The 22769-nt window shown below is 37.8% G+C and overlaps 1 protein-coding gene across 5 annotated transcripts in view; it reads left to right on the top strand.

Moving 5' to 3' along the window:
• The window catches only part of DLG2 (discs large MAGUK scaffold protein 2), a 251959-nt gene that overhangs the window by 199711 nt on the left and 29479 nt on the right, over positions 1-22769 (top strand). For all 5 annotated transcript variants that reach the window (XM_089914175.1, XM_089914174.1, XM_089914172.1 and 2 more), the window contains one exon: positions 21209-21308. In XM_089914175.1, coding sequence (XP_089770301.1) covers positions 21209-21308 — 100 coding nt within the window. The remainder of the gene's footprint in view (positions 1-21208; positions 21309-22769) is intronic.

Genomic DNA, 22769 nt, shown 5'->3' with positions numbered 1-22769 from the left:
TATGAGCCAAAAGTTTTGCTAAATAGATTATAAGAATTTTTTCATTAAATCTTCACAAAAACCCTATGAGGTGAAAACTACATAGTGGCATTTTTTAAAGAAAATAATCCTCCTTGTCCCTGCCCAACCCCAAAGTGTTGACTAAATCCTCCATGATGATGTTCCCTAAATATATAAGCATAAAATTAAGTGCAAATTTCTTACACTTATAGCTCTTATAATCTATAAAGTTAAAATAAAATTACAAATTAAATGCCATATATATTTAGCATTTATTTATATATTATAGCAACAAAATTCAAAATCACAACATAAATGTGATTGATGTTGTTTTAGTACTACTAAATCTTCACCTACAATGTAAACATGGTAGTGGCTGCCGTGTGGAAGTTTCTTTTGAGTTGTACCTGCTGCGTGTTAGGTGAAGACTCAATTCTCTCACCACTACATTCACCGAAAAACCACTGCGGAGGTCCCAGGCTGGCTGTCACTCCTCCCCGTTTACCCAGCCCCTAGCTCTGACCCCTTAGGAGTTGTTGAATGAATTATTATGGACCTCATTTATCATAATACAGATGCCTTCCGTGGCTGAATCCAAACTTGACAGTTTTCCTTGCCTGCCTTTCTGCAGAACTCAGCTGTACTCCCTTGGCACTGTCTGCACGTATGTGTCCGGGGCAGCACCTCTGCCCAGCCCCCATCCAAGCTGAGCTATGCTATTTTACTCTACTGTGGGCTGAGAAACCCAAGGAATATGCTTTTTTTTTTTTTCTTTTCATTTAATAGAAGTAGGCTCTTCTCTGTGATGAAAGTGCATCAGACTTTGTTGGGTAGATTTTGTGACTTCTCTGTCAGCCGCAAAATTCTCCTCCTGCAGAATTTATAATCCAGGTACTTGAAGTGGTTGATTAAATGACAAAAGAATGGTTTCTTGACTCTATTTGTGATTTCTGCAGAAAAATGTGTACTGTGCATTTAGTGCTCAATTATTCCTTCAATAGAAGTAAACGTTCAATAGTATCATGTGTAACAGAGAGGTGCACAGTGCAGGTGAACTGCCTCTTTGTCTTTCCTGCCACTTCTCTGAGTTCCATCCTCCATGGAGTAGAGTAAATCCTCTACTCCATCCACAAAGCTTCTTACCATTCCTTAGTCCCACAGAACTGGGGAAGGGTGAAGGGGAGAAGAGGTGGCCTTGCATCCCCTGTTGCAGCCTTTCATCTGCACAAACCGACTTTTGCTACTTCCCCACTGGACAATCTCCTACTCATTAAAACCCCTAAAACAGTGCCCCAGAGCCTTCTCCAGCCTCCCCAGTGGCCTTGCTCCCTCCATGGTGCCCCCACAGCTTGTTGTAAGTAACTCCATCATAACGATTATAACAGTGTAGTAATGATTTGCTTAAACTGTGAGCTCCTCGTTTTGTGTTCCCAATGTTTATTATAGCCACATTATTGCCGAGGGGACACACATGGTGGGTGAAACATCCCACATAACATTGAGCAAGAGCCAGCCTGAGAGTGTGAGCTTTTGCAGTTCCTTTTCCCAGAGCGGGGGTGCCATTTTCTAATTTGCCCCAGGCACTTTTTGTCATTGGAGCCCTGGATATAAAGTTTGGCAAAAACAATAAATGCTTATGGCATAAAAATAATTACGATTTATTGAGCACTTACCATGGCTAAGCTCATACACACCTGGTTGCATTTACCACTGCAATAGCCTGTGATGGAGGCATTAGTTATGCCACCCCTTTGGAATCTTCAAGTAATGGATATTGCTGTCAAATGTAGTACCTTCTACTAGAGTGTGCAGTCTTCAGCCCCTGAAATGAGGATTGAGAATGGGGAAAAAGTAATAATGTTGTTTATTAGATGCTAGCTATTTCCTAGGTACTGTGCTAAGTGATGCAAGTATATTTTCTCACAAGTGAAACACAATTGTTACATGAACAGTATGTCCAGACAAGGTGCAAAGATGCCTCCCCTCGAACCAGGTTAGTAGCAGGAGGGAGGGAGAAAAAAACCGACAGAAATGCACAAGGAAGGGATTAAGGATGATGGCAAAGTTTCTGATGGATACTTGGGGAAAAAATTCCTCCCAATGCTCAAGAAACATTCTCTTTGGCTTTGAAGTGACAATCAGTTATAGTGACAGACTCACTCAGTGATCCCTGGTGTCTAACACAGAAGTAACAATGAACCTGCTGGGATGTGACATGAACATGAATAGGAAAGGGGTGTGTGTATGTGTAAGAGAGAGAGAAAAAGAGAGAAAAGGATGGAGGGAGGGAGGGAGAGGGAGAGAGAGAAAGAGATTGTTCTTAAAAGGAAGTGCTGGGGGTTTTGAAGGTGTTTTTATTCCCTTGAGGTGTGTGTATATGTTTTCATGGTTTTTATCTCTGCACTCTAAAATCTTAGAGGATTTCAAATCTTAGTCAAGTGAAAAATCTGTACTTTTATCAGCGGCCGTTCAAAGTTTAGCAAGCAATGTTCGATTTTTCTCTCCCCAAAGAATGAACCGTTGAGAAACCCTTAAGCCACTCACATCCTCTCACATTAGAACTACAATCTGCTCTCTTGACGAGCGCTGCTTGTCTTAGAAAACACAGTCTGCTAGCATATAGCATATGAAATGCACCTTAAAGGAAATATGTAGATGGAAGGCACAGTGTGGGCTAGACAGAAATGCCCAAGACACAGACCACCTCTCCACTCTCCTGCCACAAGACTGAACTCCCAGTGAGAGTCCTAATCCCTGTGGCTCATCCTGCTAAAATGAGGCTACAGGCCTAGGGCCCAGCAGTCTCGGCTATAATGGACTTGCCTTCATTTGTAAGGTGTACCCCTTCTTCCATTCAAGCATGAAGTAAGAATTGTTCAATCAGGCACAACCTTACAAAAAATACTATTTATTATTTGTACTTATTGGTTTGCCTGCAGTTACTCCTGAGACATGAATGCTGCAAGTGACCTTGTGCTCTGGGTCTGGAGGTGACATCAGATTGTGGGAGACAAAGAGCAAACCATCAGTTCCTGAAACTCAGTCATCATCCAAGAGAATGAAGCTGAGTACCTCTCCTAGTTGAAGGAGGGAAGAAAAGGAGGGAACAGGCAAGGGGAGGAAGAGGAAAAATCCTCATTGCATAAAGGACCTTCGAGGTCATCTCATTTATCTCCCTGATTGACAGAAGAGGAAGGTGCTCAGGGAGGGAAAGTGACTTTCCTAAGCTCATATGGACAGAAGGGGCCGGGGCCAGGAGTCTCTCCTTGGAGTTTCCGTAGTGAGTATAGCCTGAATATTTGCCTGTTGTCTGCCACTAGACAGTAAGCCCCACAAGCAAAGCAAGTTACCTCTCTGAGCCTCACATGTTACCATTGGTGATAATGATGATGGTGATGATGGGAAGTAGGGATGGTACAGATGAGGAAAATAAATCTTAGAAAGGTTCAATAACTTGCCCCAAGGCCACACAGCTAGTGAGTTGGATCAAACGTATTAGCAAAGAAGACTCTTGAAGAGAAAATGTGTCTAGCAGAGAAGTGGTGTGCCTGGGCCCATCTGATGCCAGGACTGGGCTCTTTTTTTTTTAACATATTTATTAGAGTATAATTGCTTTACAATGTTGTGTTAGTTTCTGCTGTATAACAAGGTGAATCAGCTATATGTATACATATATCCCTTTGTCCCCTCCCTCTTGCGTCTCCCTCGCACCCTCCCTATCCCACCCCTCTAGGTGGTCACAAAGCACCAAGCTGATCTCCCTGTGCTATGCGGCTGCTTCCCACTAGCTGTTTTACATTTGATAGTGTATATATATCAATGCCACTCTCTCACTTTGTCCCAGCTTATCCTTCCCCCTCTCCGTTTCCTCAAGTCCATTCTCTACATCTGTATCTTAATTCCTGTCCTGCCCCTAGGTTCATCAGAACTTTTTTTTTTTTTAGATTGCATATATATGTGTTAGCATACAGTATTTGTTTTTCTCTTTCTGACTTACTTCACTGTGTATGATGGACTCTAGGTCCATCCACCTCACTACAAATAGCTCAATTTCGTTTCTTTTTATGGCTGAGTAATATTCCATTGTATATGTGTGCCACATCTTCTTTATCCATTCATCTGTTGATGGACACTTAGGTTGCTTCCATGTCATGGCTATTGTAAATAGTGCTGCAATGAACATTGTGGTACATGACTCTTTTTGAATTATGGTTTTCTCAGGGTATATGCCCAGTAGTGGGATTGCTGGGTCATATGGTAGTTCTGTTTTTAGTGTTTTAAGGAACCTCCATTCTGTTCTTCATAGTGGCTGTATCAATTTACATTCCCACCAGCAGTGCAAGAGGGTTCCCTTTTCTCCACACCCTCTCCAGCATTTATTGTTTGTAGATTTTTTGAGGATGGCCATTCTGACTGGTGTGAGATGATATCTCATGGTAGTTTTGATTTGCATTTCTCTAATGATTAATGATGTTGAGCACCCTTTCATGTGTTTGTTGGCAATCTGTATATCTTCTTTGGAGAAATGTCTATTTAGGTCTTCTGCCCATTTTTGGATTGGGCTGTTTGTTTTTTTGATATTGAGCTGCTTGTATATTTTGGAGATTAATCCTTTGTCAGTTGCAAATATTTTCTCCCATTCTGAGGGTTGTCTTTAGGACTGGGCTCTTATCTCTTCCCCTTGCACACTCCTCACTGAACAAATACCTGGGAGTCTCTAGTGATGTTGGCCTCGCCCTGTAGCATCACACGCCTCCAAACAACAAACAAGGTTGTGAAACAAACCAGACTGTGAAATGAAGTAATTGGTCCCTCCCTTCCTGCCTGCAGTAGGACATAGTACGGATCCCCCTGCCATGGACAACTAGCTGTCAACCAGCTCTTCCCTCAACCAGCACTGCTTGGGCAACTACTATGTACTCAGTCCTAGAAAAGTGCAAACAGGAAACAAGCTAGTAGTGAAATTTTGGCTCTGGAGTCCTAGAGCTGAGTTTGAATCCAGTTCTGCCACTTACCAGCTGGGCAAATGATGTTACCTCTCTAAGCCTCAGTTCTCTCATTTGTATATGTGTAATAGTATAGACAGAGGGGGGTGTGTGTGTGTGCACCCGCGAGTGTGTGATGGAATTGTGGGGAGGATTCAGTGAGGTAACTAGTACAGAATATTTGACAAGATTATACTGACAAGGGCACAGAGAAAGAGCTCAATAAATCTTGGTTGCTATTATTGTTATCGATGAGTTTATTTGGAGAAAAGACGCACTTTGAGCGAGCGGAGAACAGTCAAGAACTCTGCCTAACTCCTTTTGCTGGTGGAATAACCTCCCCACCTGCTCTGTTCCACATGGTGAATGATGATCCTTCTTCAATATCTAGTTCACAGTTCACCTCTTGCTCCCTTCCAGAGCAGAACTTACTCTGCCTTCCGATGCCTCTTCAGTACCGTGCACACACTGTCACACTGTATTAGTAACTTAGGAATCTCTCTCTGTCACTGAATTGTGAGGTCCTTGAGAGTTTATTGCAGCTCCAGTTCCTAACTCAGCACCTGGCTTATACATGTGCTCAGCATATATTTGGTGCATGAATAAGTGGATGTAACTGTGTAAGGTAAAGGAACCTGGAGTAGTTAGGAAAGCCTTCTCTCAGGAAAGGTTCATGAGAGATGAATAACTTCAGAAGTGCTTGGACAGACAGCAGTGGAAACAGGAGGAAAGACAGTGTTCTATTACTTTCTATTAGTGTAAATGAATATATTGATTTGAGTGAGGGTCTTCTTCTCACACAGGTAACGGTAAATCAGCTTATAGCTTCCCTGCTGGCCTCATGGTGTTACATCACCTCCAGGGTAGGTGTGTAGAATCAGCCAGTGAGGACTGGCCTGAGGGATTACAAAAAGAAGAGGAGCCCTTGGGAAAGTTTCAGAACTGGCATTCGTAGGAATGAAGAAATGAAATTGAGGAGTGGCGTCCTCCCTGCAAATGAGCATATTATTTTCATAATAGTAGAAAACATTCAGTGTTATCACTGACCCTAGGGGACCCATCACAGAAATCTCATTGCATAAACCATTTGAAAAGAATAAAGTACCAGAGATTATGTTTCAGAGATAAAAGTATAAAATTCCACAGAAAGTAATTTGCCTGGAGAAGTTCTCAGCAATGGCTAAAGTGCCTATATCCTAAAAGCAGGGTGGAATGCATACTTGGAATCTTGGCAAGCAGTCACAGAAAGGCAGTATTGCATAGGGGTTAAGGGTTCAACTCTGGAACCAACTGCTTGGGTATGAAACCTGGCTGATGACTCACAGTCGTGTAAACCCTGAGCAAGTGACCAACTGCTCTGTACCTCGGTTTCCTTGTGTGTAAAATGTGGACACAAAATAGTTGATAATTAGTGAAAAGCGCTTAGAATAGTTAACCCATGTAAATCGCTTAGAAAAGTACTTCCCCTGTGGGTAAGCATTTAACAAATATTAGGGAGGAAAATGCTATTATGATTAGCAAGTCCCTATTACCGATTTTGTTCCACATGTTGTTCTGGGGCACTGGGGGAAGTGCAAAAGAAAACTTTAAGACAAGATCCTCATCCTTACAGAGTTAGACTGAAGATGAAACATAAAACTAACTTCAATAAGGCAGTTAGAGAACTCAGACTGCAAACCGGATGAATCTGTGACGAGGAGGGAGAGGAGTATAATAGAGAATAAGCCGAACAACCTTGTGGGTGCTCAGGTAAGGTTCATTGAATATAATTAAATGGGATTTCATTCAGGTTAGGACGTTATCAGCTATTTTGTAAAACTCCAGATTTTGGAGAACAAAAAGATCATAGGAATAGAAGAACTCTCTCAATTATCAGTGTATTTAGAGAATGCTAAAACAGAAAGAAGAAAAATGGAATTTCTTTAACTTGACCTTGAATGAGGTTTCAGATTCTGTGAATGATCGAGATGAAAGAAACCTCAGCGATCAGCTGGTCCGAGCACCTTGTTCTTCAGACGGCGAAACAGGCCCAGAGATATGAGGTGACTTACCCAAGTCACAGTGGAAACCCAGGTCTCCTCCTGCTTCTCAGTCTGATTCTCAACTCGGCATGGATGCTTGTTGGCTTCTCTGGCTCCTGAAGGGCATTCTTCCCATCCAACACCAGTCAGCTGATTGGACCCCCGTCTGACTCCTAGAGCTTTTCCAGCGGGCACTTGCTTGTGGTCAATTATGTCCTGACAGCCACATCTTGTAGGCTTAACCCTCTAGGCTTTGACTAGAACCTTTGGGTTGTAGCAAATAGCAATCAAAGGAAAGGAAGGGAAGGAGGGAGGAAAAAAAGAGCAAAAAACCGTTAATGGAGAAATCAAGAAATTAACAGTGTGACCAACATATCTGATCCATTCAACTATTCTGTTCCCCATTTTTCTGTCTAACACATGAGATTTAAAAATCATTCCAATGTGTCCCATTGATGAGAACATCTTGAAAATGAGTAAAGTTGGAAATGCAAGTTTTGGGGTTTTTTGCTTAGTTTTGCTTTGGTTTCAGATCCTGTGGGTTGTTGCATAAGCCATTAGTATTGTGTGGCTTAATGCCAAAATGCTGGACAATTCTAGAATTCTGAGGCAACTAATTGGAATCACATAGCTTGGCAATTTCCTATGGAGTCTACTACACAAAATGATGCACGAATTGACAAAGAAAATGCCACATTGTCAGAATGCATTACTGAATGTTATCATCCTTTGCACTAGTCACAAATATCAATATCTATTTAAGTGAAGACCAAATTGCTAAGGGCTCAGCAGAGGGCTTGGCACATAAAAGGACATAGTAGCCATTCACTAAATAAATTTATTAATGAATAAAGTGAATAGTGAAAATCAGAAATGTATTAATAAATAAAGTGAATAAATAAATGAATGAGTGACCCCCTAACTAACAGGAGCATGAAGGTTCCATCAGCTACAATGAACTTGAAGAAAGCCATTTTTACTTTTTCCAACAACTGTAGCTATGGCCCAGTGACCACACAAAGTTTCAAGTTTGCAAGATGGGATGGACTGTGGAAGAAGCTCTGTTGTAGACAACTCAGTACAACAGCACCATCTCTGATGTTTGATTCTCTGATACTTTGATTCTCCCAGTTTGAGGTCATGCCCACATCCATGCTGGAATACTTTGAATCTTAACAAATAGATTTATACTAAAACTAGCACCAGAGCTCTATATCCAGAATGATAACCTCCTTGCCCCAACCTCGCAAAAAAAAAAAATCAGGAGCAAGTTTGAAAGAGTCTTCAGGTCATTTAGAGAATACTGTCTACAGTAATAGATCAAAGTCTTACTTTTCGTTTGATTGTAGTAGTACTGGTACAATACTCATGAACTACTCAAGAATAATAGTTTGACCAGTTATTTCAGTATGTCTCTGGGTATGATGCCCTGAATTGTAAATATATTATTTTCATAGTAATTTTTATTGTCTGGTATCTTCAGATTTTAATGTAAAGTTTACACTTCTGTGACAAATAATTTCTCTTAGAAAAGTTACTCTTCAAGCAGAGAATTTGATAATAAAAAAAAAACAGAGCTTAATTTCCCAGTTGTGGGACGTATCAGTGTTCTCTTTCAACTTGATTAAATAAATCTTGCCCTTGGCTAACAGACTTAAAATGTACCTTTCTCATAGAAGCTTTACATTGCAATGGGGTAATTAGGGGGTGTTAGAAGGGGAGGAAAAAAAGCAGACAGGACACATCATTGGGACCAATTATAAATTAAGAATAAATGGTTGCTAGAGGAGATGTCAGTTAGTACAGATCATTTTGAAAGTAGTTTGGCACGTGTCAGATTTTTTTAGCTATCCATAATTTTTAACTCAATAATTCAACTTCTAGAAATCTATCCCAAGGAAATAATTTGAAATACAGAAAATGTTATATTCATTGCAACATAGAGTACTTAAAAATGGGAAACTACAGAAGTATCCAATAATACAGGAATGTTTAAGCCAATTGTGGTAAATCCATTTGATGAAATATTAAGTTGTTATTATGCTTATAAGATGTATTGGTAGTTTTGTAGTTTTTTGTAGTTTTTATTTATTGTGATATATTTTCTAATTTTGGTGTCTGGTAATGGTGCCGTATAGAATGAGTTCTGTCTTTTGGAAGTTTGAGAAGAATTGATATTTATTCTTTTTTAAATGTTTAGTAGAATTCACCAGTGAAGCCAGCTAGGCCTGGGCTTTTCTTTGTGGCTAGTTTTTCAAATTACTAATTTAATCTATTTATTTGTTATAAATCTGTTCAGAGTTATTTTTCTTCTTGAGTCAGTTTTGGTAATTTGTGTCTTTCTAGGAATTTGTTCATTTCATTTGTCCATCTAAATTGTCTAATTTACTGGTATACAACTGATCATGGTATTTCTTTATAATTCTTTTTATTTCTGTAGGGTCAGTAATGATATCTCCTCTTTTATTCCTTATTTTAGTAATGAGTCTTCTCTCTTTTTTTCTTAGCCAATCTAACAGTTATCAATTTGTTAATCTTTTCAAAGAACTAACTTTTGGTTTTGTTGATTTCTCTCTGTTGTTTTTCTCTTCTCTATAGTTCATTAATTTCTGCTCTAATCTTTATTATTTGCCTTTTTCTGCTTGCTTTAGGCTTAGCTTGGTCTTTTTTCCAGTCCCTTAAGGTGGAAGGTTAGACTTTTGATTTGAGATCTTTTTTAATATTATAGCTATAATATTTAATATTACAGCTATAAGTTTTCCTCTAAATATTGCTTTAGCTGCCATAAGTTTTGGTATCTGTGTCTTTATTCTCATTCATATCAAAGTCTTTTCTAGTTTCCTTATAATTTCTTCTTTGACCCATTGGTTAGTTAGGATAGTGTTTTCATTTCTTTTAATATCCACATATTTGGGGATTTTCTAAATTTCTGTTTCATTATAGATTTCTAATTTCATTCCATTGTTAAGCATTCATTAAAGCTGATGCTTCCAAATACTCTCTAATGATATGTCACCATTAAAATAATTGGCTCCTATTTATTGAGCTTTAATAAATGCCAGGCACTATGATAATAGCTTTTTATACATTATCACATTTAAATATTCAGAACTGAGGCTCAGAGATTAAACAAGCAAATAGCTGAGCCAGCACATTTTTATTACTAATAATAAACAGCAACTAGATCAGATCATTGAACACAGAATTATGAGAAAAACAGATTCTGAGAGATAACTGCCAAGAAATGCAATTAAAAAAAACAAACATTATTCACTTGGCCATGGTTCTTTTTCTTCCATTACTTCTCCCCCTTTTCTCCAGATGTTTGTTATATTCCTTCTCTTCCTTCTTTTTCTTCTCCTTTTTTGCCAAAAGTTTCTCCCCATATTCCCAGTGGGAATCATCCCTTAGCATTTCAGTTCATGCATTCATTTGATGAATATTTGAGTACCTACCTTCTCTAGATCCTACATACAGAAATGAAAGGGATGTGGTGCCTGCTCTGAGATCATAATGTAGTAGGAGAGAGCTATGTAAAAAGGAGTAGATTCACTGTGACAGCCTTGGGTAGAACATCTGAGCATATAACCTTAAAAATGAGTCAGTGTTTATGAGATGGACAAAGGGGGAAGGGTTTCTATAACCAGCACCCAAGTCAAGATATAGAATATATACCTATAAGTCAACTATACTTCAATTAAAAAAAAAAGAAGATATGTCTATATATATTGAGGAGAGTAGCCTAGGCTAGAAATATATTTTGGGGAAGTGTCGTGGTTCTAGCCATGATAAAGACACAGTTTCTCACTTTTCAACCACGAATTTGATTTCTACCACCATATCTTAGTTTTGCCTGTTCTAGAACTTCTTATAATTGGAATCATACATACATACTCTTGTGTGTCTGCCTTCTATGACTCAGCATAATGCTTTTGAGATTCATCCATGTTGTTGCTTATATTGGTAGTTCAATCCTTTTTATTGCCGAGTAGCAATAGCAATATATTTTGTGTATCAGTGTATCACAGTTTATCAATTTACCTGTTGATGGACATTAGAATTCCCATTTGGGGAATTATGAACATTCTTATACACACCTTTTTGTGGACATATTTTTCTCTTGAGTAAACATCTAAGGGTGAATTGCTGAATCATAGGTTAGCTGTATGATAAACTTTACAAGAAACTGTCAAAGTGTTTTCAAAGTGGCTATACCATTTTGCATTCCCACTAACAATTCATATGAGAGTTCCAATTGCTTCACATCCTTACCAACACCTAATATTGTCAGTCTTTTTCCTTTCAGCCACTCTAGTGGGTATGGAGTGGTATCTTGCTTTGGCTTTAATTTCTCTGATGATTAATGATGTTTTTCACATGCTTACTGACTTTGCATATCTTATGTTAAATATCCAGTTGAGTCTTTTGCCCATTTTTTATTGTATGTTTTTGCTTTTTATTGTTCAGTTGTAGGGGTTTTTTAATATTCTGAATAAAACTCCTTTATCAGATATATGTATTTTAAACATTGTTTCCCAGTTTGTGGCTTGGTTTTTTATTTTCTTAATGACCTCTTTTGAAAAGCAAAAGTTTTTAATGATTAAATCCAGTTTACCATTTTTTTAAATTTACCATTAGTGCTTTTATGTTTTATCCACAAAATCTTTGCCTTCCTCAGATTACAAGTATATTCTGTTTTCTTCTAGAAATTGTATACTTCAAGCTTTTAGAATTAGGTCTGCAATCTATCTCTAGAAAATTTTGGTGTATGGTATAAGTTAAGAGACGAAGTTCATTATTATGAAAATTTTCAAGCTTACAAAAATGTAGAAAGAATAGAATTATGAACCTCTGTACCTATTAGCTTCAACAGTTACCAACTCATGGTCAATCTTGTTTTGTATATTCTGAAATATATGAGATATTTATAGATAGATAGATAGATAATCTCCCCTGAACTATTTCAAGAGGACATTGTAGAAATTATGGCCTGTTGTTGTTGTTGTTCTAATTCAGAATTCAATCCAGGATCGCACATTGCAATTCATTTGTCCTGTTTCCTTAATCTCCTTTAATCTAGAATGGTTCTTTAGCCTTTTCTATTTTTTATGACAGTGACATAAGAGGATTAAGACGATGTTTCTTAATTTTAATTTGCTGATTATCTCTTCATGGTTAGCTTCATCTAATGCATTTTTGGCAAGGATATTATATCAATGATATTGTATACTTCTCAGTGCTTTCCATCAGGAGGCACATGGTTTCAGGTTATCCCACTATATTGTGACGCTAAGTTTGATCACTTGGTTAAGGTGGTATCTGCCAGATTACTCCACCATAAAGGCACTTTTACCCACTTTTTTTTTTTTTTTGGCTGTGTTGGGTCTTCGTTGCTCCACGCGAGCTTTCTCCAGCTGCAGCGGGCGAGGGCTACTTCTCATTGCAGTGCACAGGCTTCTCACTGCGGTGGCTTCTCTTGTTGCGGAACACAGGCTCTAGGTGCACAGGCTTCGGTAGTTGTGGTGCGCAGGCTTGGTAGTTGTGGCACACGGGCTTAGTTGCTCCGTGACATGTGGGATCTTCCTGGGCCAGGGCTCAAACCCGTGTCCCCTGCATTGGCAGGTGGATGCTTAACCACTGCACCACCAGGAAAGCCCCTACCCACCTTTTTAATGATTCATCTGTTAGAAGATAAGTGTCCCGAAAGGGCGTAGAGCAGAAGCAAGAAGAACTGCAGTCCTGCAGCCTGTGGAATGAAAACCACATTCACAGAAAGATAGACAAATTGAAAAGGTAGAGGACTATGTACCAGATAAAGGAACAAGATAAAACCCCAGAAAAACAACTAAATGAAGTGGAAATAGGCAACCTTCCAGAAAAAGAATTCAGAATAATGATAGTGAAGATGATCCAGGACCTCGGAAAAAGAATGGAGCCAAAGATCAAGAAGATGCAAGAAATGTTTGACAAAGACCTAGAAAAATTAAAGAACAAACAAACAGAGATGAACAATACAATAACTGAAATGCAAACTACACTAGAAGGAATCAATAGCAGAATAACTGAGGCAGAAGAACAGATAAGTGACCTGGAAGACAGAATGGTGGAGTTCACTGCCACAGAATAGAACAACGAAAAAAGAATGAAAAGAAATGAAGACAGCCTAAGGGATCTCTGGGACAACATTAAAGACACCCACATTCACATTATAGGGGTCCCAGAAGGAGAAGAGAGAGAGAAGGGACCCAAGAAAATATTTGAAGAGATTATAGTCGAAAACTTCCCTAACATGGGAAAGGAAATAGCCAGCCAAGTCCAGGAAGCACAGAGAGCCCCAGGCAGGATAAACCCAAGGAGAAACATGACGAGACATATAGTAGTCAAATTGACAAAAATTAAAGACAAAGAAAAATTATTAAAAAGAACAAGGGAAAAATGACAGATAACATACAAGGGAACTCCCATAAGGTTAACAGCTGATTTCTCAGCAGAAACTCTACAAGCCAGAAGGGAGTGGCACGATATATTTAAAGTGAGGAAAGGGAAGAACCTACAACCAAGATTACTCTACCCAGCAAGGATGTCATTCAGATTCGACAGAGAAATCAAAAGCTTTACAGACAAGCAAAAGCTAAGAGAATTCAGCACCACCAAACCAGCTCTACAACAAATGCTAAAGGAACTTCTCCAAGTGGGAAACACAAGAGAAGAAAAGGACCTACAAAAACAAACCCAAAACAGTTAAGAAAACGCTAATAGGAACATACATATCAATAATTACCTTAAATGTGAATGGATTTAATGCTCCAGCCAAAAGTCACAGGCTCATTGATTGGATACAAAAACAAGACCTGTATATATGCTGTCTACAAGAGACCCACTTCAGACCTAGGGACACATACAGACTGAAAGTGAGGGGATGGAAAAAGATTTTCCATGCAAATGGAAATGAAAAGAAAGCTGGAGTAGCAATACTCATATCAGGTAAAATATACTTTAAAATAAAGAATGTTACAAGAGACAAGGAAGGACACTACATAATGATCAAGGGTTCAATCCAAGAAGAAGATATAACAATTACAAATACATATGCACCCAACATAGGAGCACCTCAGTACATAAGGCAAATGCTAACAGCTATAAAAGAAGAAATCGACAGTAACACACTAATAGTGGGGGACTTTAACATCTCCCTTACACCAATGGACATATCATCCAGACAGAAAATTAATAAGGAAACACAAGCTTTAGATGACACAACAGACCAGATAGATTTAATTGATATTTTTAGGACATTCCATACAAAAACAACAGATTACACTTTCTTCTCAAATGCACATGGAACATTCTCCAGGATAGATCATATCTTGGGTCACAAATCAAGCCTTGGTAAATTTAAGAAAGTTGAAATCATATCAAGCATCTTTTCTGACCACAACACTAATGAGATTAGAAATAAATTACAGGGAAAAAAACATAAAAAACACAAACACATGGAGGCTAAACAATACGTTACTAAATAACTACGACATCACTGAAGAAATCAAAGAGGCAATCAAAAAATACATAGAGACAAATGACAACAAAAACACGACGACCCAAAACCTATGGGATGCAGCAAAAGCAATTCTAAGAGGAAAGTTTATAGCAATACAACCCTACCTCAAGAAACAAAAGAAATCTCAAATAAACTATCTAACCTTACACCTAAAGGAACTAGAGAAAGAAAAACAAACAAAACCCAAAGTTAGTAGAAGGAAAGAAATCATAAGGATCAGAGCAGGAATAAATGAAATATAAACAAAGAAAACAATAGCAAAGATCAGTAAAACTAAAAGCTGGTTCTTTGAGAAGATAAACGAAATTGATAAACCTTTAGCCAGACCCATCAAGAAAAAGAGGGAGAGGACTCAAATCAATAAAATTAGAAATGAAAAAAAAAGATAATGTATGCTGTTCCCCAACAAATTTTTAATCAATAGTTTTATTAACCACTGATGATTCTTGCCTGAATTAATTATTATTATGGTAGTCAAAAAATGGTGATTTCCTAACTTTATTATTTCTTCTATAGTTATTAGCATTCTACATAAGAGAACTTTCTCTTTTTCCCCATTATTAATTATTTAATTTAGGTATTTTGGGTGATCTTTATGGACTTATGATTTTCTTTTTTAATTCAATGTGTTATACTCCATTTCTGTCATTATTCATTTTAGTATTCAACTTGTCTAGATTTGGCTGGTGTGATCACTTTTAAACTGGCTTTGGTGTCCTTTTGACATGCCATCATTAATTCTAGGTTTTCTAAATTTTGTGTTATTTTTGTGTTTATGTTTAGTACTTTTTACTTTCCAGTCCAACAAAATGTTTCAGACTTACCTTTTACTTTACCTGCTCATGGAATCAGCCATTTCTCAAAAAAAAAAAACACAAAAACCTAGCTCTTTTTTGTAGGAAATGGCATTTAGAAAACAAAGTCTGAGCACCAGGTGTGCTTTTTGCTTCTGGGATATCATTACATCTAGCCTCCTTTAATGGGCAGAGAAAGAAAAATAAATTTGTTTAGAAAAATCATAAATTTATATCAGATGCTTCTAATTACTATTTACCATCATAAGATTTTTCCTCTCCTTACCTCATTCCGTGATTGTACCTTACCCTTCTTTCACAAGGATAACGTTGTTTCACAACATCAGTGTGTTTTACTCACTTGCTCATTACTCACACACCAAATAGTTTCAGAATTCAACCGACAATAAGCCTCCTAAGTGAAGTTCAAAATTTCTTTACAATTCTATCTTTAGAATATATTCTGAGGGTAAGTAGTCAGAGTACTATGTTTCTCCCATATTTTTTTGAAGCAAATTCAATGCATTAAATCATTTCAACTGTAACTACTTAAATATGGCATGACCACAATGCCATTTATCACACTTAAAAATTAATAATTATTGGATTAATATTCCATCTATTTCAGGTCTTAACTTGACTCATAAATATCATAAATGCTTTTTTGTTTCTTTATTATACAATTTCTTTGCTTGAACCAGAAGTGAAATCTATTGCAATTGGTTGATTCCTCTTAGTTCTCTTCTGATTTATATGTTTTCCCCCATTTTTTTGTTTGTTTTGTTTCCATTTTTATATTTAAGAAACCAGGTCATTTGTCTTATAGAGTTTACTCCAGATTTTCTTTGTAGTATACTTTAGCAGGTTTCTCTGTCATCTTTATTTCTGTAAACTGGTAGTTGGATTTAGAGGTTTGGTTAGATTCAGACTCATTGGCAAAGGAGGGTTTTCTTTCCTTTTCTTTTGAGAGTAGAGGTTTACAGAACTACTTTGTGGTAATATTTTGTTTTCCCATCAGGAAGCACATTCATCTGATTGTCTTTTTGTGTGTGTGATGTTACCAGCTATTGATGCTCAGTGCCTAGATGCATTAATTCATTAGCCTTGCAAACAGAACCCTGGGACACTGTTAGAGACACATTTATAGGGACACTGTTACAGACACACATCCATTCAGACACGTTTCTAAAACGGACATATTTCAGGCCAACTCCTGTCTTTCCTTTAACAACCTCTTTGTTTCATTGTTACTTGTTTTTGGACCTCTCTTGTTTTAAACTTCTCTTTTGTTCTGTATGAAAACATGATGTGTATAATACACAGTGGTGGCCCAAACTTATAGTAACAGCCTTCCAAAGGGAACACAATTATTTTAGAGGAGGAGAGACAAGAATGAAGAGGAAAGAAACATTTATAAGAGATAAAAGAGGTCACAGAAAAAGGTGTATATGAGCTCAGTATACATTTAAATCAAATTCTGCCCAGAGAACATTCATATCTTGAATGTGACTTTTTAGAACTATGAAACATTTGAAGCTTGAAAAATTAGAACACGAAGAAGAAAAACTTTAAAATGCCCCTCGTTTTGAAGTTTTCTGAATGAAAAGGATAAAAACACATCAAGATTCCCTCATGTATCTTTAAAAACATGGGATTTGAGTGGGAGAAGGAGCAATTTGAGTTTTTTGTTTTGTTTCTTTTCTTCATGGAGCATGTATTTTACCTTAAACCAGTTCACCAATGCCATTCTGGGGTCAGGCTGCACAATTTCGTGCCATTTGACCTAACAACTTGGCGACTTCTGAGTGACAGTAATAATATGCTGACTCCTGGAATGAGTGTTCTAATGTCTGTCACAACATGAAAGGTATTCATTTAACAGAGACACAACAGAATCAGATAAACAAGGCATGTGTATCTGATTGATTGCAAGGGTTGTAGAGGGAGGTTTCCTCTCATTCAATTAAAGATAAAAATTATTTACACCAAGTAAAATTTAAAACATGCTGTGATTGTTTGCTTTCATCCCATAGTGTGGAGGTTAGGGAGAGGGGTATTTTTGTTTTTTAAGACCTTACTGAGATATAACTCACATAGTATACAATTCACAGACTTAAAGTGTCCAATTCAGTGTTGTTTACTATATTGGTAGGGTTATGCAACCATCACCACAATCTAATTTTAGAACATTTTCGTCTTTCCTAAAACTAACACTATACCCATTAGCTGTCACTTCCCATTCTCTGTACCCCCTACCCTCACTCAGCCCCAACCAACCACTAATCTACTTCGTCTATAGATTTGCCCCTCATGGGCACTTACCTTTTAAAAGCCATTCATAACCTGTCACACTGAAATTTTTTTACTTTATTTTTGTACATTATTTAAAAACAAGTACAATAGAATAGAACCCGCAAAAACATGAAAGGTTCTCAAAAAATTGTAGCAGGATATCACACAAAAATATTGTTGAAGCCAATAGCATCTGATGGCTTAAATAAATAATTGCCAAGCAGTGAAGCTGTGGGAAAGAAGACAGATTACAGTGTCACTTCAGAAAGTCAGATGCTAATGATTTTAAATGGAAACTTGAAACAGGCTTGAGTTACGGAAACTTTTCTTGCTCTAAGAACAGCAGTATTTGCAACCAGGAATATTTGCAAATTCAGATTCTAACTTCACTGCTCACCAACTGTGTGACTCTGGGCAAGTAACAGAAGATTTGTAAACTTTAGTTTCCTCATCTGTAATATGAGAATAATGATGATACCAACCTCATGAAGTTAGTGTGGAGATTCGCATAGGCAGAGCCTTTCTAACCAAGCCTGGCACATAATAAGTGCTCAGCAAATGTTACTTGTTGTCTTTACCATTTTTGTTCATAAGAACTCAATAATCCAGGTCAAATTCCACAATGGAATTCTTAGTTATGCCAACTTTCCACTTGCCACGTGTGATTGGTATTTTCAAAATCTCTGCTCAAAGAAGTTTTCTGCCATGAAGACAATGGATTGGAATTTAAGATACTGTAATGTAGAGGAAAATAGCACTGATCAAGTACGATTAATAGAGCTGTAGGTTAGCTTTAGAACGATGTGTTCCATGAATAGTAAAAGTGCTGATTTATTATTCTCACCTAACACTCGTGTAACAGATTTTTCTTTTCTAAATTAAAAGAAAAAAATTAACAGCAATGAAAACAAAAGCTTATATAATGGTATTACACATGTCTAACAAAATAAAGAATAGATGAGAGCACCATAAACCACATATAACCTCTTCTAGTTGAAATGTTTAACTAAGACCTTAAATGTGTGACTTTTAAATCTGTGCGTGTGAAGGGAAGTTGTGATTTGGTTTTGTGTCCATAAATGTAAGGCAATGTGACCACCAATGAATGATTCCATTACCTTTTCTTTAACTCCAGTACAAAGTGGCTTTCGGTAATAGACTGATATGATAGATAATTTTATTTTTGAGGAATTATTATGCATTTTCTGTTCTTTTAAAAAGTGTGGTGCTAAATATTATGATGTCCCAATCAGATGACTCATGATACACAACATTTTCATACTCGGGAAATGTTAACACATTACAGTCCTTGCTTTGAAAAGATAAAAGAATGAATCACAAACAACACATTTTCATTTTCCTTTGACCCCAAGAGACAATTTAAACGATGTGGTTTGCATGCGGCCCCATATGGCTCTCAAAGGCCTCCACATTGTGCATTCATGTCTACATTTTAACCCCAGGCTTTATTCCTCCTGGCATTGTTTTGTATTTGCATGAAAATATGTAAGTGGTTTTTTTTTTGCATGACAAGCCATCCGTAACGTTGAAGTTAAATGTCTAACATATCTTGCAATATCACGTGTCATTAATTCTTACATGATATTTTTTTTCTTTTATTTTCAGTTACTGAAGTTAAATATGCTTGAAATGTAAAAGTGGCATGAAACTGGAGTGATGCAAGAATATTTAATGTTCCTTTAAGGACTTACCATTTTTTAACTGGGAAAATTTGGGGGGTAGTTTCCAGCCTTGTCTTTGGACACCAATCCCTCAATTACAAATTATGATAAAACTATATTGAACACAAGTGCTGTCAGCAGAGTAATAAATTCTGAAGTGATACTTCTTTTTTTCCCTGAGAATGTGTTTCTAGTTCTTGAATATGAAGTACAAAATGTGTCCCCTAATTTCAGGATTTATTAAATATTTGATTTATTGGTTTTCTTAAAGCCTTCTTAAGGGTACATAAAATTAAGCTCAACTGACTTTGGTGAAATTTCCTAGTAACTAAAAAAGTAATGAATTACTGAATGACAGCGCCAATATTTTAATACTTTAATATTTCCTAAATGAACATGACTACCAAAATGGATATTAGATATAGGAGTGCGTGAGTATACAAAGAAAATAAGTTATTTATACCATTTTGTCAAGCATCAAATTCATAAGAGCACATAACTGATTCCCGCTAATGGGCCAAAATATCCAAACAAGTGCTGTTTTTTCCAAGTAGTCACCTTGCTCTCTCTGCATTTATTCCTATCGGCTGTCATTGCTAAAACCGCTTTAGAATACCCCTTGTCAAATTACCTTCAGTCTTTGGCACACTAATACCTGTGTGGTAACAAATCTTATTTCTTGGCGAGAGACCCTCAGAGCCAAGTCAGTCAAATAAGCTGGCAAAACATGTTTTTAAAATGATACGTCAATATGAAATTACCAAGACTTGCAGGGCTTATAGCCTATAAAACGATTAAGAACACGTTTCCCAAAGAAGAACCCCAGATAGCATTTACATAACAGCAACAGTGGGAATAAATGATTTTTTCTTAAGAAGTCTTTTAGGCAAGCATCTGATATTCACTTGAATGAATAAGTTCTGATACAGGTATTCTGTTATGTCTACCTGTATTATTTTAAATTCCACCTCATTTAAGCTAATGGAGTGGTTTACATTTTTAAGGACAGCGCTTCTTCCATTATTTCCTGTCATATCAGAATACAGATAAATGGCCGTTATATCTCCCTTGCTTGAGTGAATGTCAAGTTAATACCTCTTTAGCAACAATTTTAATAGATTTTGGTTGATGGTGTCTTGACTGTCACCAGCTAGCTCTGTGATATTGGCAAGGGACTCAGCCTCTCTGTGCCTCAGTGAGGGCTTGGAGCTCAATTATCTTTAAAATCTCTTTTGAATGAAAATATAATACTGTAATTATCATATATCTGTGTGGGAACTAAATCATCATATATCATAAATCCACACACATCTCTGAGGTTTTAATTAAATTCAAGCTGAAGTAACTCAAATTCCAGTTATTTAAAAAGACATCTAGACACTGATGTGTCTGGCGTCTCTAGTAAAGTCTTTTCTACCTGATGATAATGATGATTATAAAGATGACATTTGTATAGCACTTTATGTTTATACTGCCTTCCATGAGTCTCACAACCTAAGAGCTGCTGTCATCATCCTCAGGATGCAGATGAAGTAGATACTGAGGTTCAAAGAGGTTCAGTTACCTGCCTAAGGTGATGAACTAGCAAGTTACAGAGCCGGACAGAGGGTCTTCTACTTCCAATTTAATATTCATTTCCCCTGTCGTCATTTACCTGCCTTTTAATTAGGAGACAGTTTTTCCAAGGTGTCATTTTTCAGAATTTACACTCCTGGAAACTAAAATCTGCCTTTAGGGACCCTCCCGCACCCCTTTAGACTATCCACTTGCATCACTACAGCTCTCTCTGCTTTTACAAACTAGTTGTTTTGTCAGCATGAGTGTGACAACAATTAGACGTCCCCTGTTTTTGCCCCATGCCTTTTCTCCTTCACAGTCATTCAATGACAAGCGTAAAAAGAGCTTCATCTTTTCACGAAAATTCCCATTCTACAAGAACAAGGAGCAGAGTGAGCAGGAAACCAGTGATCCTGAACGTAAGTAGATTCTCGAAGAGAATGTCACCTGCAACACAAGAGAAAAAAATCCTTCACGGGCAACACGCATGATGTAGGCTCCCCCACGCCACACGCCTAGGCAAACAAACACGGCAGGCAGGCAGGTCAGGGCTTACTACTGTGACCAGTGTTTGGCTGCAGTCTGGATCCTTCCCTGGATGGAGCTCTTCTTTGCAGAACGCATTGGAGAGGGACCTGAGGAAGCAGGGACTTTGCTTCCAAACAGCATTTATCTGTGACCAGGACTGGGTCTGGTTCGCGTTTTCTATCATGCAACTCTCCAAGGGCTCGAGACAAATTCTTTTCTGGACAGAAATATTAGATTCCATTGCCACGTATATTGTTTTGGAATGCTAGCTAACTGGGAGTGATTAAATTCCCTTTATTGATTACTAGCATTTGTTCACTCTTTCCCTCCCAGCAAATATTAAGCACTTCCTTACTGAGCAGTGAGCTTGTATTGGGTGGATGCTCAGACTAAGAATTGGCCATGAAACTTGGAGGGGATCATCGCTCTCAGTGGTACGTTGCTGTGGCAGTACTGACAGTGGGCAAAAATGACATCTGCTGACTCTTTCTCTTTTTCATAACAATCTTCTGCTTAAACCTTTCGAGTTGCTTTACAAATCCTTGAGTCTCAGTCCAGGGAGTTTGGGGTGAAAGTTGTTTCAGAAGAAGAGAGCATGGGATCCAGATTGCTCAGGCAACACGGTCTGTCATGGTAGTATCCATTTCAACTCCACTGACTTCTTCCTTCCTCTTCCGTGGCTGTTCTCCCTCTCTCATTGCTCTCTCTGGGGACTTCCATGCAGGACATCCCCGGATTAGGTGACGACGGTTATGGAACAAAGACTCTGAGTAAGTTCCCAGGAATGGTCACTGTAACTTTTCTTTTCTTTTTCTTTCCTTTTGAGTTTCGCTTTTGTTCCTTTTCTCGAGGGCCTTTCACTCCTAGCATGCACAAGATACTGAGTTTTATTTGTTACCTAGCTGTGAATGCTCCTACAAAGCAATTTTCAGCCGTTTTGTTCTGCATGTCAGCATTTAAAAGCAAAGTGTCCCAGGCACTGTAACTTCCGTTGCAGTTCACACCTTCCCTTTCTGACCGCGTGCTGTGACCAGCATGGTCCTGGTGCCGCCGTGGCATCCCTTGCTCTGCCGCCTGATACCTCTCAGGGAGCAAGAAACCATGTTGAAAGAAAGGGCGAGTTAAATGCTGTAGAACAGGAAAGCAGAAATGTATTTTATATTCTTTCTTCTGGCTTTTCCCCCAGACATACTTAATGACCTTGCCAAATTCCATAATTGGGTTGTACTTTGCTATTGGTAAAGGAGCTGTGTTATAGTCAAAAGGAACATGCATTCTCAAAAAGTAAATATTAAGCTGTTTGATCTTCCATGAATAATTCTTTGCTATTAACTTTGACTGATTTTTTTTTC

The sequence above is a fragment of the Delphinapterus leucas genome, chromosome 7 (genome assembly GCF_059928025.1).
Source record: "Delphinapterus leucas isolate spDelLeu-1000000601 "Yukka" chromosome 7, BTC_Dleu_Yukka2, whole genome shotgun sequence".
In the NCBI taxonomy this organism is placed as follows: Eukaryota; Metazoa; Chordata; class Mammalia; order Artiodactyla; family Monodontidae; genus Delphinapterus; species Delphinapterus leucas.
Note: the sequence above shows the minus strand (reverse complement) of the source record. Positions and strands in the feature narration are given on the sequence as shown.